This window comes from Medicago truncatula, chromosome 4, assembly GCF_003473485.1.
Source record: "Medicago truncatula cultivar Jemalong A17 chromosome 4, MtrunA17r5.0-ANR, whole genome shotgun sequence".
In the NCBI taxonomy this organism is placed as follows: Eukaryota; Viridiplantae; Streptophyta; class Magnoliopsida; order Fabales; family Fabaceae; genus Medicago; species Medicago truncatula.
Window position 1 is genome coordinate 5,485,602 of NC_053045.1, and position 19,315 is coordinate 5,504,916.

General features: G+C 33.1%; 3 protein-coding genes across 4 annotated transcripts in view; 2 read left to right on the forward strand and 1 right to left on the reverse strand.

The window, feature by feature from the left end:
• LOC11418179 (receptor-like protein 15) overlaps positions 1–9,635 on the forward strand; it is a 41,303-nt gene extending 31,668 nt beyond the window's left edge. The window contains exon 3 of the transcript XR_005645684.1: positions 9,575–9,635. The gene's annotated coding sequence lies outside the window, so the exon portion shown is untranslated. The remainder of the gene's footprint in view (positions 1–9,574) is intronic.
• Positions 9,636–10,457: 822 nt separating this feature from the next.
• LOC11412592 (receptor-like protein 9a) lies at positions 10,458–12,569 on the forward strand. The gene has a single exon (XM_003604671.3). The coding sequence runs from the start codon at positions 10,458–10,460 to the stop codon at positions 12,567–12,569; it is 2,112 nt and encodes a 703-aa protein (XP_003604719.1).
• Positions 12,570–12,879: 310 nt separating this feature from the next.
• LOC11419234 (beta-glucosidase 11) lies at positions 12,880–18,717 on the reverse strand. Of its 2 annotated transcripts, none has more exons than XM_039833217.1 (13): positions 18,307–18,717; positions 17,735–17,804; positions 17,368–17,423; positions 17,163–17,238; positions 16,948–17,019; positions 16,628–16,715; positions 15,952–16,207; positions 15,313–15,428; positions 14,418–14,638; positions 14,290–14,321; positions 14,115–14,202; positions 13,475–13,586; positions 12,880–13,359 (listed from the first exon to the last, which is right to left on the reverse strand). In XM_039833217.1, exons 1-13 carry the CDS (start codon positions 18,442–18,444, stop codon positions 13,104–13,106), a joined length of 1,581 nt encoding a protein of 526 aa, XP_039689151.1. In that variant the 5' UTR covers positions 18,445–18,717; the 3' UTR covers positions 12,880–13,103. The 2 variants fall into 2 exon arrangements, with proteins under 2 accessions (XP_039689151.1, XP_003604720.1); XM_003604672.4 differs by having other exon boundaries at positions 13,475–13,565; positions 18,307–18,705.
• Between the last annotated feature and the right edge of the window lie 598 nt (positions 18,718–19,315).

The window sequence follows — 19,315 nt, forward strand, 5'->3', positions numbered from 1 at the left end:
TTTGGAAATAGTCCCTGGGACTATTTCCAAAAACAAAATATTTTACAGGGACCTTTTTCAAAATCAAAAGATTTTGCAGGGACTATTTCTCTAATAAATGGGTTCAGTCATCATGTGTCACATGTGCAAATCATCACAAAAGTGGAGCCAGAGACCAAAACCAAAATGAGGCATATTTGCAGGGACCAAAAACAACAAAAATAATTTGCAAGGACTAAAACCAAAACAAGACATATTTGCAGACCTTACCAGAAACAAAATAGTTGGCTCATTCCCAAGTTGGTTGATACATAATGATGATATACAATATTTGGATATAACAAATAATATTTTAGGTGGTTTCCTTCCTTGGTTTATCTATTTGAAGTAGTCGTGGAATAGCTTCGAAGGAGAATGATCTCGCTGGATCTATACCATTTGAACTGTCTGGAAGTTCACAGCTGAAACTTTTAGACTTGAGGAGAACAAATTTTCAGGTAACATTCCCAACTGGATGGATAATCTTTCAGTGCTCAATGCAAAAATTATCAACATGATGGACCTATCACGGAACATGCTCAATGCTTCACTTGGAACGAGACAACATGATGTCGAGTACAGTCCTATGGCAGAATGATATACATTTGGAAGTAGAGTTCAGAACAAAGCACAATCAATGATTACTTTTACAAAGGTAAAGTCCTAGAAGATCTAATTTACTCTATTTGAGTATACATTTGTCATAGAAGATCACAAGGCGTGCAGACTTAGCAATATTAAACACTGCTTATGAACTTAATATCAGACATATCTTTATGCATATAAACATATTTTTATTCGTATAGTCCTAATGTAAGGAAAAATGTGTATGTAATGTTTATTAAAATTCTGATCGTGTTTCTAAGTTTAAACACCATAATTCGTGCCATATATATAGTTTGCACATTGATTCCCCTCTCTAAGAGTGTGAGAAACCGTTACATTGATTTGTTGAAGCATTTGTTTTATGTCTTGTATGATAACAGCATAGATATGGAACCTCTCAATGGGGCCATATATAAGGTTGATGCAAGCAAGAGAATCAGAATAGCAAGAAAGTTCTGCATATCCCAAATCCTTTGCCATGATCAGCCCGTGATAGATAGCAGAAAGATCACCTAGCAAGATGTCATCTGAACCTGGAATCCAACTAGAGAAGCCTGAAAGGAATATACCTGCATGAGTACGCAAGACTCCACCAAACCCGGTTTTGATAGGAGAACCGTGGCAACTTCCATCCACATTAAGAATAGCACCTGAAAAATTGTTATTATTTCCATCTAATGTACCTGTTAGTTGTAAAAGCAGAAGCAGAAGGTGAATAGTTGATTACAATGCTTTCAATCGAATTTTTGATCTTACAAGCCAGGCGATGTAAAGACCAAGTTTCACCACCCAAACACATAAGGTTTCGATGTCGCCAAGACCACCAAACTCCGACATAAAAAGTGATAGCATGGGAACCCTTAGTTCCCCCTTTTAGTTGTTAATGTTAAATGAGTTTGAATTTCATCCCAAAAGTTATCTTAAAGATAAAGTGTTAAAAAATTCACTTTTAAGATGTGAACTTAAGTTATGTTTGAAATTTGATTTCTTCGGTTGTGGGAGTTTGACTTTCATTTAGGTGTTGAATTTGGTTTTAGTGGTTAGCTTTCTTATTGGTGTCGGTGATAGCAATCAGTTAGGGGTGTTTATATTTGTGTTTTTATAATTTTATTTTAGGTGTTCAACCTAGATATGACAACATAGTTTTATTGTTTATGTTTAGTCGATTTTTGTTCATCTTGTGCAATACCGATTGCACCAACTAAAATACTCACAATCATAGCGGCCGTAGCAACAATTTAAAATCATAATTTACATCACATTGTCATTTATTTTTGACAAGTCCATCACATTATCATAACACCAATAAAATAAATATTTATGTACTATTCTTTGGTACACCATAAACACGTGAAGGTACAAAAATATTAAACTGGAAAAAAATGAATATTGAAACTTTCCAACGGTTTAGATATAAATGTAACGTTATTTGACTATGAATAAATGTTGAAAGCAACTATATTAAACTAATATGTTCAAACAAGTGATTAATTGCATGCAAGATAAGTTTACCATTTTTGTCAAATATCAATTCTATGTCTTTCTTGTGCTTCGTGGAAGTTTCTTTAGAATAAAAACATGTCTCATCTGTTAGTGCTATATATAATAATATAAGGGGATTGATTGATTACACAATATACATACATTTCTAAAAAATGAAGTTGGGTTTGATAATTAGTTCCCTTTTTTATTTTATGACATTGATGTTAATACAAAATGAAGGATGTAACGGTTGTGTAGAGAATGAGAGAATGGGGTTGTTAGAGATCAAGAAGTACATAGTGTCACAAGTAGAATATTATAATAAAGAATTGAGTTCATGGGTTGATGATAGAGATCATAGCAATTGTTGTTCTTGGAAAAGAGTCAAGTGCTCTAACTTTTCTTCTGGTCACATAACTAAACTATCCATTCAAGGATTACTATTTGCGACCCCTCATCCAAATATGTTAAATATTTCACTGTTCCGTCCATTTGAAGAGTTACGTCTTCTCGATTTGTCCTTGAACGGGTTTCGAGGTTGGATTGGCAACAAAGGTACTATAAAAGTTGGTTAATTTTGATTTCTTGCGTTAAATCTATTTTCATTAGCTAGTATTTATGATATCTTGCATCCGAGTTCAAACTTCTCATAGCTTACTTTGCATTTTTTTTAAAGGTTTTCCTAGACTAAAAAAGTTGGAGACATTAGACCTTACAAACAACAATCTAAAAGGCAGCATCTTGTCAAGTTTGAATGGATTAACTGCTCTAAAAACTTTGAAGCTCAGTTATAATTCGATATATAATAACTACCCCACTCAAGGTACGTTAAGTTTTTGTAATTTGTTTAGGCTTAATTGCACTTTTCCTCCCTATCTTTTGTTAATTTGGCGATTTTGCACCCCATCTTTTGCCAATTTTATTTTGTTCAAAATCATCATTAAAAGAGAGGAAAATGGGCTAAAGATAGGGTGCAAAATCGCTCAGAAAAAAAGAGGGAGTGCAAAATCGCACAATTAGCAAAAAGATAGGGGGAAGAAGTGCAATTGAACACAAAGATGGGGTGCAAAATCAGAAAGGGGGCAAAAAGATAGGGTGCAAAATCGCACAATTAAAAAAGATAAGGGGGAAAAGTGCAATTAAGCCATTTGTTTATGTGTCCGTATTAGAGACTATATTTATCTCATTGATTAGTTAGTGATATTTAACCATAGTTAGACATTAGTTTAGAGATAGTGTTAGTATACAATTACTGATTCTTCTTCTGTTATAACCATGTTTGGTTAAACTCATGTATATATACTTTGTTTCTAATCAATGAAAGTAAGCTCATTTTCTATCATTCACATCGCCACTCTAGGATGACCTTGAGTATTCTTCCCACCGTCTTTCCAAGCTGATGTTGAGTGTTTACTGTCTATCAGACTACCACCGATCTACAAGGAATCATTACCTAGGTGAGAAACGTCACCTTCCTCATCCCCCTAACATGACACCATCAGATCACCCGCATCCTCATAATGCTCAAAGACAACTTGCGTAGAGTTTTTATTGTTCTCCGTCCAATCCCTCTTGAAGTGACCCATCTTGTGACACTTATAGCACTTATACTTTGTCTTGTTACCACTGTTTTAGCTTCCTCAGTTACCTCTACCTCCGTCATTCCCTCTTGAAACGCTTAGGCCTTCACTATTTTTCATTCGCTCTCAAGTCCTTGGACTTGGTCAACTTCTTGGTTCTTAAAGCTGCTTGGACTTCCTCCAAGGTGATAGTGTCTTCTTTTCCATAGAGGATGGTATCCTGGAAGGATTCAAATGATCTTGGTAGAGCACACAACAAGAGTATAGCCTTGTCTTCATCCTTAAGATGCACCTCAATGTTCTCTAAATCATAAAGGATTTTGTTGAACGTCGTTAGTTGCTCCATTACGGTCTTTAACCTCACTATCTTAAATGAGTAGATTTGTTGATTTAGGATTTGTCTATGAGCCAAAGACTTTGTCATATACAAAGACTCCAACTTTGACCATGCCGATGTTGCGGTACGTTCCTTCACAACATCCCTCAACACTTTATCCCCGAGGCACAATACAATAGCACTCATTCCTTTGTCCACCATCTCGGCCTTCTCCTCTTGTGACATGGTGATCGGTAACGCTCTTTCGCCCTTCAAAGTTTTCTCACACTTTTGTTCTATCAAAACCGCTTGCATCATCACCTTCATGTTGCGGTACGTTCCTTCACAACATCCCTCAACACTTTATCCATGAGGCACAATACAATAGCACTCTTTGCTTTATCCACTATCTCGGTCTTCTCCACTTATGACATTGTGTCCAGTAATGCACCTTCACCCTTCAAAGCTTTCTCACACTTATGTTGTATCAAAACTGCTTGCATCTTCAATTTCCATAACTCAAAATCGTTACTTCCAGTGAACTTCTGAATATCTTACTTTGAACCCATGGTACTCACTTAACCAATTCACTACTTTGCGCCCCAATGGGCGCCAATTGTTGTTAATGCAGACTCAAAATCACACCAATATAAATATGGTGTGTGGAGCAAAGGAAAGTAGTAATTGATATCAAAGTAACCTCAAGCAACAACAATATCAAACCTAGATCTAATTTAGGAATCAAGTGAAAAGCACAAAACCACATGCAACAGATAAATAGAGAAGAGAAACAAATACACACCAATAAATGTTTACCCAATTCAGTCCAAATTGACCTACTCTGGGAGAGAGATTGATCTTTCCAATCCACTATCAATGAGTTCTTACAAATAGATATACAAGGGTTGCAATAAATTAGCTTCAACAAGTTCACAAAGAACAAACCCTAATTTCTACCCTTTTTCCAATCACTCCAATGAACAAGTCACTAAATGATTTTCACTCACCCAAGGTGTTTACAAATGTTTCCCAATCCAAGAGAACCCTCACCAAAGACCCGCAACCCTATAGTTACCTCCTTTGATTTTCCAAATTTCTCTCTCTTCACTTTTCACAAATTTCATTTTTTAGTCAAAATTGCTACACATTTGTTCAAAACTAGTTTCAAATAGTTTGCTAAAGAGCAATGATATTTGTACATCCATTCCATGACAACTTTAGTGACAACCTTGTTTTTCTCTCTTCTTATTGGTCAAAAACAATGGAGAGAGAAAAAGGAAGAGAGAGGATAAAATCATAATGTGAGTATGAGAGAGAAAGTTGTACAAAAGTTGTCACAAATTGGTTGTACAAATATCATTTCTCTTTGCTAAAAAATTCACATGTATTGTCTCTCACATGGAGTGGTACAATATGTGTATGAAAAAAAGTGTGTACATAAAACATTATCCTTTTATAAATCACAATACATAAAGCAATATGCCTTTTATCCTTCATTGAAACTTGGGAGTCACCCTTTGATATCAATTCAATATTAGTCATATTCATGTTTGAAGGAAAAGTACCAGTCGAAAGCCATACACAACATTGAGAAATTTTTTTTTGACCACATATAAGCCACTCAAACCTTCTACCACCAAGAGTAAAAGAAATAGAGTCAAGGGATCCACTTGTTTAAGATCCTTTGTATGGACACTTTTTCGTTCAGAACTAGTTAACAAGGACCAAAATATTTGTCGCAAAACCCAAATCTCTTCAACATGTAGTTTAAGAAACACCAACTAACAAAATCATTCTTTTTCTCAAAGTCGACCTTAAAAATCCAGCACCCCCTTCTTTGATCTATTGGTTAAGTAATTTATGTTTTTCCTTTTTTTTTAATAGTAGATTTATGTTTTTTTTTCCTAAAACTCTAAAAATTAAATGCAATCTATCTACTATCAACATGCAAGGGCTGAAGATCAGGCTGCCTTTTATTATTGAAAAAAAGGGATCAAATATCCATTGAAGTTAAATATTTTTATTTGATAGTACGAGATTAAAAATATATCTAATACTAATTTTTATAGAATTTAAAAACCGTTTGATACTTTTGAAGGTTTTCCTAGACTTAAAAAGTTGGAGACATTAGACCTTTCATGGAATGGTATAGAAAGTAGCATCTTACCAAGTTTGAATGGATTAGCTGCTCTCAAAACTCTGAATCTCAGTTATAATTCTATGCGAAACTTCTCCCCTCAAGGTATGTTCGTTTTCTATAATTTATTTACTACATTATCTGTTGATGGAAATTTTGTATGTTTAGTTGTAGTTTTGATGTCTTATATTACTCATGGATTCAATGTATATTTTCAAAATTGTACCGATTGACTGATGTGTTTTGGTTGTTTACTTTAATCAAAGAGACTACTTTTTCCATCATTAGAGGAATTAGTATTTAAATCTGAACTAAGAGAGAGAGGTGTCCATCAAAACTATTTCTCCATTCAAACAAAAAAAGAAGAGAAGTGTCCGTATTTAATACTGTTCAGGACTGCTCAAAGGACTTGCTTTAAGCAGTCTAAGAGAGAGAGAGGTGTCCATCAAAACTATTTCTCACATCACTAGGGAGGTGTTCTTGCAAGCATGCCACCAACATGCTCACAGGACGTTGTTCTTCTGATTAGGTAAGATTAGTGGCCCTGTATGTGGAAATTTAGATTTCCCCATCTTTTTATTTTTAAATAAAGATTCTCGAAATGTCCTAATCAGAGCATAATACTAGACTCCAAGCAACAAGAAAAATCGAGGAAGCGCCACGTTAAGCCTTGGGTAGTCACGCTGTCTCAAGCGTCCTAATCATGTATGTCTACACCATTTTTCAATGGCGAGGCGGTCAACCAAACAATCATTGGGGGTAAGATAACGTCCAAGTGTACAAATATCACCAAGCAATTATATCAAGTTCACAACATCACATCAATTCACATAAATCACCAAGGTCACATAATCAATTATGAGACATTTCACATGATTCATATGCATGTAATTTTCTAGACACGACTCTTCATGCATGTGGTACCATTTGGATATCAGATTTATTTTACCAATTGATCCGCTATCGACAATAATCATCACCAATTTTCCATCAACAATAGCCATCAACAATAGGACTTGATCATGTATGCATGAACATATGACTTAACATCGCATATATTCATAAACTATAAAGCAAGTCATCAACCATCAACAATTTTCCTCTTAAAAAAAAAAAACCATCAACAATATTCATCACTGATTTTCATCAACCATATTCATCAACAATATATACATATATACATCACTAAATCATACATATGCATACACACCATCATGAACTTATTATCATTAAGAAATCATCTTCAGCAAAATTATCATCACCATTTATCACAACAAGAACAACGATCACTCAATTAGCAATTATCTCATTCTATACGAACAACCAATTTCTCCAAGTTAACTCACTTTTCATGAATACATGTCATCACTAAAACGATCATAAAAAATCACCTAGATAGTAATTCATAATCATTTACATGTTAGCTTGGTATAATTCATCAGTTGCCAAAGCCCGTCTAGTCATACTTTTATCAAAGTTCGTCTATTTTTCACCATTTCGTACATACAATCAATTTCAATCCAAAGCCAAGTTAAATCAAGCTTAGGTACTTAACTATACATCAATTCATTAGGTTTAGGTGTTTGGGATCTATTAAAATGCGTTTCGACCTTAAAAATACACAAGATTTGGAGTTCTAGGACCCTGCAGAGGCCGCACGGTCGTGCCCTCTACACGCACGGTCGTGCTGACCAAGTGCCAGAGAGACGCACAATCATGCACGACTATACCAGCACAAGATTTTCTATAAAAGTTGTTTCATGTGCAGGACTTTGTTTTCAAAACCGTTTTTCGATCCATTTCGCGTCAAACAACCACAATCACTTAAACTACTCATGTCCTACTTTATAACATAATTTTCATCTCAAAACAACTTAAGTTTAATTACCAAAACATCACTTATTTCACATAAGTACTTAAAACGATTTTTGACTTAAAAACCCACTTTTATTCAATTCAATTCCACATATATCAGTTTTCACAACCAACAACATACTCATAATGCATGTAGTTATGAAGTTACAATCAATCGTTCTTTTGAATCAAACTTCTATGCCTTTTCCTTAAACTCTTTTAGAAACTATTTAAAGATCATTTTTGAATCTTTATATCTTGTAGTCTTTAATGAATCAATGAAAAAATTGGTTAAAGGTTCATTATCAATATGATTTACCTGAGAACAGAGATGGTCGAGATTAGTATCATAAAACTGGAGGAATAGAATCAATGAACAATGTATTGTTCAAAATAAAGTTTTAGTTGAATATGATTCATATGAAGAAAAAAAAAATTAATTAATTCTTTCAAAAAAACAAGAACAAGAAGTTATGTAACAAGATACTCAAGGTATGTAACAAAACTCAATTTGTGTTTTGTCACATGACTTTAAGAGTTATGTTGTGTACCTTTCAACTACTAATCTTTTCTTCCTCGAATCTTTAAGACTTTGTTGAAAACCACAGTTCATCTTCTTGTTGAATCTTCAATCTACACTCTTTTGATTCAATTAAATTTTTTCTATATCTTCTTTGAGTTTGTGATGCTACTATTTTGGTATTCTTCCACAAAGTATATATATGCACTTGTAAGAGACTTTTTTCTGGTTTACTTATGTGAAAAGACTTAAGTGCAAACATCAGTAGATCATTATTCATAAAACTTAGCGTTTATTCCGTAATGTTTGTTATCATTAAAACATTCATAAAAAAAAAATTTGCTTCAATAACTCATTCTTACAAAACCGGATTGTAAGGTGAGGATTGTCTATTCTTTATAAACTCTTATTAAGAGTCTTACCTATCTGATGTGAAACTAAATCCACTACTCCATCAAAACCAACCCAAGGCAGCTTAAATTTCGCAATTAGGCGACTAGAGGCGGACCACAGTAATGACGGAATTTCCTACTAAATCAGAAGATTGTTTTTGAAGCTAGGCTGAGACCATAGAGGATGAATCTAGCTCAATACATAAGTTAAGTCAATGATTAACAGATGCCGGTTCAATAGCTCTCAACTCCAGGAAGTCTAGCATGAAAAGAAGACGTGACACCAAGATTGGATTATTCTTAAAAGCCCCATCAATTATTTTATTTTTTTAAGGGGAGCCCTATCGATATTACTTCTTTGATAATAGGAGCTTTAGAATGATGAATATCAACTTTTAAGCTTTCGAGAATGAGGAAGTCACTGATAGAGTTGGTTGAATCCTTAGTTTTATTTCCTAAAGGGAATCATTTGGAATGAAGGGAGAAATTGTTGATTTCCTAGGAATAACTCTATTGTTAAATCTAGCTTGATTTGTGGAAAACCAAATAGAGTTGATGATGTTTATTAGAGCAATTTTCTTTTTTAAAGGAATTTATTATAGCAGTTGTGATCTCAGTTTATTGAAAACTATATCTCTAACATACATTTGTTTTTCTTTTTTACCGCAGATGTTCAACATTTGAGAAACTTGAAAATGCTAAGTTTATGCAACAATCAAATGAACGGCTCACTTGAAGGTATTAATATTACCAAACACAAATAATGAAATTATTGGTTTGATTTGTAAAATATATTCTTTCATGTACACAATAAATATCAAGGTGTTCTATACCACATACAATTTTTGAGTCTTTTTTATTGAGATTTGTGGTCTAATGTTATATTATTTATTTATCGAAATATTTTAACATATTTTTTTTAAAAAGAATCAAAATATTTTAACATTGAATGTGAACAAAAAATTATTAATTACAAACGGTGACAGTTCGACAATTTATATAGATATGTGTTTATTTAGACTTAAATCTAAAATTATAGGATCCATATTCAATATCTAAAATTAAGAAATTCTAAATCCAAGGAAAAAAGAAGAAAAAAACAAAATAAACAAACTGCAGGAAAAGCCGCAGGAAATGACTTTAGAAAAACCGCAGTAAAATCCGCAGCAATACCTGTGGAATTTCCTAAGGAAACGTTCAAATAATATTCGTCAATGGTTCTGCAGATAGAAGTTACCTGCAGATTTTCCTGCGGTATCTGGATTCGCAGGAAATTTGATATGACTAACGTTATCCGCAGCAAAATCCTCAGGTATTCCTGCGGATTTGTTACCGCATGAAAAGCCGCAGGAAACTGGACAAAATAATAGCATGATTTCATAATTGCTTCAGGGAATACTGGGAAGAATAAATTATTACAATAAATATACATAGCTTTCTAACTTATTTTAACTTTTAAGTAAGATACAAATCAAACAAATCAAATCTCCACAACTTTGCATTCATAGAAGTATATATATGCTTTACAATAACAATATATATGCTTAAACATATGACAGGACTATGCAAATTGAAGGATTTGGTAGAGCTAGATATCAGCTATAACATGTTTAGCGCGCAACTTCCCGAGTGTTTAAGCAACTTAACAAACCTGAATGTTCTTGAACTTAGCTATAATTTGTTCAGTGGAAATTTTCCATCCTTCATTAGTAATCTCACATCACTGGCATACTTATCCCTCTTTGGAAATTACATGCAAGGATCATTTTCATTGAGCACTTTGGCTAATCACTCCAATCTCCAGCATCTATATATTTCATCACAAAGCATTGGTGCAAACATTGAAACTGAAAAGACAAAGTGGTTACCCAAATTTCAATTGAAGACACTCATTCTTAGAAATTGCAACTTAAACAAGGACAAAGGAAGTGTCATTCCTACTTTTCTTTCATATCAATATAGTTTGATATTGATGGACCTATCCAGCAACAAATTGGTTGGTTTATTCCCAAGATGGTTCATACATTCTTCTATGAAATATTTGGATATATCAATCAACAGTTTAAGTGGTTTTCTTCCAAAAGATATTGGTATATTCCTTCCTAGTGTTACCTATATGAATTTTTCATCAAATAACTTTGAAGGAAATATACCTTCATCAATTGGTAAGATGAAAAAACTTGAGTCCTTGGACCTCTCTCATAATCATTTCTCAGGTGAGTTACCTAAACAACTGGCCACAGGTTGTGATAATTTACAATACTTGAAGCTCTCCAACAACTTTCTACATGGGAACATTCCTAAATTTTATAATTCCATGAATGTGGAATTTTTATTTCTCAATAATAACAACTTTAGTGGAACACTTGAAGATGTATTGGGAAATAATACAGGATTAGTATTTCTATCCATATCCAATAATTCATTCTCAGGAACAATTCCTAGCTCAATTGGGACATTTTCTTACATCTGGGTCCTTCTTATGTCTCAAAATATATTAGAAGGTGAGATCCCTATTGAGATTTCCAACATGTCAAGTCTTAAAATTCTGGATCTTTCTCAAAACAAGTTAATTGGATCAATCCCAAAGTTAAGTGGTTTGACAGTTCTTAGGTTCTTGTATTTGCAAAAGAATAATCTCTCTGGCTCGATACCATCTGAACTCTCTGAAGGCTCACAACTACAACTTCTAGATTTGAGGGAGAACAAATTTTCAGGTAAAATTCCCCACTGGATGGATAAGCTATCAGAGTTACGTGTTCTTTTACTAGGAGGGAACAAATTGGAAGGAGATATTCCAATTCAATTGTGTCGGTTAAAAAAGATAGACATAATGGACCTATCACGGAACATGCTCAATGCTTCAATACCATCTTGCTTCCGAAATATGTCATTTGGAATGAGGCAATACGTTGATGATGATGACGGTCCTACTTTTGAATTCTCAATATCCGGATATCTTCCAACGATTTCCTTCAATGCTAGTTTGTCGATTCAACCTCCATGGAGTTTGTTTAATGAAGATCTACAATTTGAGGTGGAGTTCAGAACAAAGCACTATGAATACTTTTACAAGGGTAAAGTTCTAGAGAATATGACTGGATTGGATTTATCATGGAATAACCTAACAGGTCTCATCCCTTCTCAAATTGGTCACCTTCAACAAGTTAGAGCCTTGAACCTATCACATAATCACTTGTCTGGTCCTATTCCAATTACTTTTTCAAATCTTACCCAAATAGAGAGCCTTGACTTATCATACAATAACTTGAGTGGTAAGATACCAAATGAACTAACCCAGTTGAACTTTTTATCAACCTTCAATGTATCATACAACAACTTTTCTGGAACACCACCTAGTACAGGACAGTTTGGAGGTTTTGATGAGGACAGTTACAGAGGTAATCCCGGTCTTTGTGGACCACTCCTCTATCAAAAGTGTGAACGTGTCGAGTCTTCACCTTCATCACAATCCAATGACAATGGAGAAAAGGAAACCATGGTGGACATGATAACATTTTATTGGAGTTTCACAGCATCTTACATAACAATACTATTGGCCTTCATAACAGTGTTGTGCGTCAATCCACGTTGGCGTATGGCCTGGTTTTATTACATCAGTAAGTTTATGCGTAAAATTTTTCCAACGTTTCCATTGTATTGAAGAGTGTCTGTTATTCCTGTTGAAACTTCAAGTGAAGTCTCAAATATTTGGATATTGTAATTTTTATATTTACCTTTAATTTCAGACAGTTTGATGCCAGAGACATTGGATGTTGTAATTTTTATATATACCTTTAATTACAATACTATCAAATATGTTATTATAATTTTCTGTTTTTTCCTTCATATTAAAGCTTTATATATAATTTAATCTTATGTTGTTAGTCTGTAATAGCAATCAAAAGAAGAATTCTGTCATTTGTCATAGAAGATCAAAAGTATGCAGACTTAGCAATATTGGAGGCTTCATATGAACTTAATATCAAAGATATTTTTATTCATATAGTTCTATTAATGTAATAGGAAAAATGTGTATGTCATGTTTATTAAAATTCTAATCATGTTCCTATGTTTAAACTCCATAATTCTTGCCACTTTCTCTTACATGTCACACAAAGAACCAAAATGTGACCAAGAAAAAAAAACAGAGAGAGCAGGCTAGAGAGAACATTTATTTTAACTAATCCTAATTGCATTAAGTGGCAATATTCTTTAAGGGAGTGTTGGAGAGTAGAGATGAATTCTCCTCAATTTTCATGGTGATCACTGAGTCTGTAGTTCTGTTGTTTAGAAAATTTGAGTACCAAACAGAAGAAAGTTTAGGTTGCCTCCTCAAGGTTGGATCTTCCAAATCTATGTAATATAAGCCATAACTTGCTTCATATCCACCTAGTAACTCAAACACATCCAAAAAGGCCCATACAAAGTAACCTCTTATATTCAACCCATTCCTGTAGATGTTCCAACAAAACCAGAAAAACATTATGGAGGGGGAAAGTAAAAGAAAACCAAAAACAAAAACTCCATTACTCCATTAGCATTCATTAATAAATGTTGGAAAGTTACCTCAACATGTCAAGCAGGCTCCCTATATATTCATGCATATACTTCACCCTTGTCCAGTCATCTAATGATGAATTCCTACGTGTTTGTTGACCTGAGAAGTTCAAAGATTCATCTTAGTCAATGAAGATTTTGGTGATGTTAATAAAGAAATAGAAATAGAATAGTTTGGACCAAATTTTCTAAAGGCTAAACATTGAGTATTAAAATGAATGATATAAAGTGCCAAAATAATAAGTTATTCAACGAATGTCGACGTAAAAAAGTTTTACACCAACGGTGTATACCCTTTAATCTCTTTTTTTAAACACTTGACCTACCTGTAAACCTATATGAAAGTCTATTATGTAATCAAGTCTTTAATTAAGTCATAAGACTATTGCTATACAAGCTTACAGGCTCAACTCTATATGTGAGCTAACATGCTTAGTATATGACTTTAAGATATAACAAGAAACCATAATAATAACTACAGTAACAACAAAATATATTATTATATTTACTTAATCATGTTTAAGTCTGACTTGACTTAAACATGATGCAGGTTAGGCCATAGGCTCGTGACAACAAATTTGGCGTATTTGCATCCCTTACATATAAAGGCTCATGAAGCTTTCAAAAACATTATCCAAGGGAGACATACCATTTTCATGAATGTAAATCGGAAAATTGCCATAAATGTCCTTCAATGAATGAAGGAGCCCTTCCAAAGTCCAGGGTATAACTGGAATCTAAACAAACAAACAGCTAGTAAGTGGAAGAGAGTGTAGGCTACAATCAGGAAAAAAGGAACAACAAAATTCATGCTTAACTTTTACCTCATCTGTAGATGTACCATTTACAGTGTAGGCTACAATCAGGAAAAAATAATAATTATACGTGTAATCAAAATATACAATTGGTTATGTAATCAAAATTGGTATAAATGAAATAGAAATAATTATACGTGTAAGCTCCACAGCCATATCTGCAGTGTAATCTCTATTCTTTTGCTGCAGGCTTTTCGCGTTGTTCTTAACATAAAATGAGTAGTAAAAATTGATTCCAAGGAAGTCAAGTGATCCCTTCACCATATTCGCTTCCCTACTGGTGAAAAAAGGAAGCCTTGAGCCAACGTTCTTTTTCATGGTGGCAGGATATTCTCCAAAAATGAAGGGATTCAGAAACCTGTCACAACAAAGAAAAGATAAAATTAAGTTTGGTAATTCATTATTGTACAAAGAAATATCTACGACTAGTAAAATATTGATTGAATTGGCAAATTGGTCCTCGAAATCGTAAGCATCAGTGGAGATAATCCTTCATTTTTGCAAATTGACAAATACATCTCCGAAACTGTAAAATGATCCCTCTGTTAGCTTCTAGTGTTAGAGGCTATGACATGACACATTAACCGGATATGCCACATTACAAAATGATCTCATATCAATATCAACTCATTAGGGACTAATTCGCACATAAAATTTAAAAAATTTCATGGACATATTTGTCAATAATTGCAACTTTGAATGGATTAATTATGGGGAAATTAATCCTTAAGAGACCTAAATTTCATAAGCAAATCAGTCCCCAAGTGGTGGCATTGATGTGGGATTAACATGGACGGGCCACATGTTTGGTTAACATGTCATATCACAGTCTCTAACAGTAAGAACTAATAGAGGGACTATTTTGATGAACACTTTAAATTAGGGATGTATTAGCCAATTCATAAAAGTAGGGAACTATTTTGTTTGATGTTTACAATTTCGAAGATCAGCCTGCATAATGAAAAATGGTCAAATTAAATTACAATGACAACATATTTTAGAGATAGATACCACAGTCAAAACGTTACGTACCACCCAAGATAGAAATCCTGTGCTCTTTGAGCGGCAATTATGTCTTCACTAGTATTTGTTAGTGGAACAAAACCAAAAACAAGGAGATTAAACCCAATAAATCCTTGTTGCTTGACCTGCCATAGGTTGCAATTTTAAATAAATTAAGTTCCTTTGATTATCATAGTAAAAATGATGCCATAACTATCACCTTATATAATATCCTCCATAATTATGCAATGTTTTCAAATAGAGGCGCAATAGGCCTATAATGGTATAGCATAATGGAATTTGAACAAATCACTATAGTTTTGTAATATGCTATTTAGAACAATGTGTCAAATAGAAATTATAGCGTTGTATCTAGTATTTAAAACTCGGCTTGGACCGACATATTAGACCGGAAACCAGCTATGTGACCGGTCCAACCAGCTAATCGAATAAAAATGCATCTAACCCACAGGAATATGTTTGATTCAGCCAGTGAAAAAATTGGCAACCGGTGGTTTGACCAGTTATCCAGTACCCTAATCGGGTGATGAAAAGTTTGAGTGTTAGAACACTTGTTCTAGGCTGCAGCAAAGTGGAGTTTGAACTTTGAACAAAACTATGTAGCTGAAAGAAAAAGTAAAGAGGTGCATGTGCCATACATTGGTTTACCTTATACATTTTCCTGTACAGTCTTGTAGCTGATGCATGTGCTAACAACATATGATGAGTAACCAAATATGGCTCAGTTGAAGAATTTCCTTTGGAGCAGTTAAATATAGGGGATGAAGAACACCTTTGAGGAGGTAAAAATCCTGCATCATAGCCCCCCATTGAACACACATTCCCCTCATTTACTGTGGTCCAATGTTTAACTCTATCCCCAAACTCTCTAAAGCATACATCTGCATATGCTGTGAAATCTTTTCTGCAATAAATCATAAAACAAATATGAAAGTGTTGATCACAGAAAGATTGTTTTTCTTATTGTGTTAGATATAGGGCCTGTTGAGATTGACTTATTTGAATTTATCTAATGGCATAAACATTTTTTGAGGCTGTTTGGGAGAGCTTACGATATATACATAATCTGTTTTTAGCTTATTTTTTTAAGCTCTTGAAGATAGTTTGTGAAAATAGCTTATTATTTATATGAAAATAGTTTAACTTTATTTTATCTTTTATTATAGAGATAGCATATACATGAGCACTTATATGATAATCAATTATGTTATAAGTTCTTAATTATGTTGTTTATCTAAACAGGACCATAGTTTATTTGAAATTTGAACGCCTATATAACACAAGATAATCATGTTGACAAGAAATATTAGTTTGGGAACCATACATAACTCTTCGACTAACCCATCCTCCATATTCATCTTCAAGTGCTTGTGGTAGATCCCAGTGATTTAAAGTAACATGTGGTTGGATTCCTACAAATGAAGGGGAAAAACTATATAATTCGGAAGGACTTATCTATTAGAGATAATTGAATTCAGTGTTGTCAATAACAGTTATAGCATCAACGTGTTATCAAACTGCAGATACAGTAACCTATAGCAGTGTAGCGTATTTTTCGAAATTTTAACAAACTTTCAGTTTTTGCAATTTACGATTGACAACACTAATTGAACTTGACAAGGAAAAAGTAGTTTGCAAAAGAACCTTGGTTTGTTAGTTCATTGATGAGGTTGTTGTAATACTGCAATCCCTTAGGATTTATTGGCCCATTCCCATCTGTATTAAAATGAGATCAAGGTCAAAATAACAAACAGTTGATGCAAGAAATTAGTCTTGATTCTGATGCTAGAATAATTACTTCTCTTACTCCATGATCACATAAAAAGAAATATCATTTGTAACCTTTTGTGAGATCATACCTGGAATAAGTCTTGACCATGATATGGAAAATCTATAGGCATCTAAGCCCATTTTAGACATTAGTTGGACATCATCCTACAAGAAATGAAAGAATATGTAAACATAATTTTAGGTAAAGATGACAAACTTAATAGCAGTCTCTTGATATGTCAAGGAATATATAAGATGTTTCTAGTGTATCAAAAGATATACATATCTACTGACCTTATATTTGTGATATTGATCACATGCAATGTCACCATTTCCCTTGTATAGCCCTCCTGTAAATTTAATTTAAATGAACAATTTCAATGTTGTAAGATGATTAATTGTAATAGAAAACTAATTAATCACATAGCATCAACTTATATTGCGTTAAGAGTCACACATAGGATGACATCATGCTTGAAATTAAAATTTTATGTAGAAGACATCGACCCTCACTCTACAAGCCGGTTTTGTAGGGTTGAGTTAGGCTCCACCCAAACTTCATCATGAAAGTTTTATCTGGTTAAGATAAATGACTTTTTTTCAATATGATTTTATACTTAATCTTCACAAAAATTTGAGACAAATAAATAAGAAAGAGTACCATTGCCAGCATGTGCAAAGGTATCCCATATGCTTGCCTTCCTGCCATCTTCATTTGCTGCACCTTCTACCTTTCATATCATCCAAATTAAATAAAAATAATAATACAAAACCATCTTTAGATTGAGAATATCTATATAGTAAATAGTGATTTCACAAAGAAGCAAAATTGTTTAATATATTAATCATCTACATACTAATTTTTTGTAAACATTAAATCAATCCAAATTAAATTTTGAAACTACCTAAAAGATACACAGCACAAACATCTATAAATAGTATTCTCTAAGAACCTTAAACTCCATCAATCCAAATTCCAAAAGATACACAGTTTTTGCTAAGTGCACAAAAACCTCAATACAAACATCTATAAATAATGCACAGCACAAGCACCATTTGATATCATGCACACCAGAACTTGATCATAAAGTGGGTGGAACAATAAATTCGAGACTAAAAATTAACTTCAAACATCAGAACATCTAAATATGTCATAATCAATTTTCTACTTCTAGAATCAAATTTGATCCATGCATAGTGAATTGATATGAGAGAAAAAGAGAGAGGGGGAACCTGATAAGCAGAAGTTGAAGCACCAAACAAGAAGTGAGGAGGGAAGTCATTTCTTGTGAATGCATTAGCTACACAGACCACTGATACCAGTACAACTGCAGCTAACGAATGCATCACAGCAAAGGAATTTATCATCATTATTTTATTCTTCTTAGTCTTCTGTTTTTGGAGCAAGGTAAGAGAATACTAGGACTAATACTAGGTAAGGTTCTTTAAAGACAAAAAAAATGCATAGTATATTATTATGTGGACGAGAAACTGCAACCTCTCTTGTTCAGCCGTCTCTGGTCTTTGATACCATCTATGCAAATGGAACTTTGCTTTGTCCATTGATTTTAATAATAATATACTTTTTTCTACTTTTGACTTTAATTGTTTCTCCCATCTCAAATGTTCCAAGTTTCTCCATCGACCATCATGCATTTCATTTCTTCTTTTAAATAGATATTTTATTATTTATTGACAAATTGGTTCTGCTATAACGTCATACAGTACAATGGAAGATGCTATAAAACAAGAAAGGTGACATGATGCTATGTGAAACAAGAAAGGTGACAAAGACAGTACAAACACTTGTATTAGTGTCTAACATTATATAAAAGAAATACATTCTTTTGGTTGAATTTTTTCTTTTACATTTATCCTTCATTTAAACTATTTTATCATCATGTTTATAATATAGTTTAAATTATCAATTAAAAAATAGTTAAATTTCATTAAATTACATACAATCCGCAACAATAGGAACAATGTTGTAGACTACTCCCTCCGTCTCAATTTATAAGCAAAAAAATATAAATTCACACTTATTAAGAAAACTAATACATAGTAATTTGAGTTATAATTTTTTGTGTTCTTCTTGAAATAAGTTTCATAAAAAAATGTAAAAACAATTCTTATTGGATAATGATTATAGGAAAAATAAAAAGGAGAACAAATTCAATGCAATTTGCATTTAATTTTACTTTGGAAAAAATGATTTTTTTTTTTTAAAAAAACATAATAATAG

Bases quoted from the DNA above. Each gene is read 5' to 3' on its own strand.
- LOC11419234 (XM_039833217.1), bottom strand. From the start codon at position 18,444: ATGATGATAAATTCCTTTGCTGTGATGCATTCGTTAGCTGCAGTTGTA. The intron at 17,424-17,734 runs GTACTCTTTCTT...TTAAATTTACAG, and splicing joins CTTTGCACATGCTGGCAATG to GAGGGCTATACAAGGGAAAT. The intron at 14,203-14,289 runs GTAAAAGTTAAG...TTGTTTGTTTAG, and splicing joins ATGGTACATCTACAGATGAG to ATTCCAGTTATACCCTGGAC.
- LOC11412592 (XM_003604671.3), top strand. From the start codon at position 10,458: ATGACAGGACTATGCAAATTGAAGGATTTGGTAGAGCTAGATATCAGC.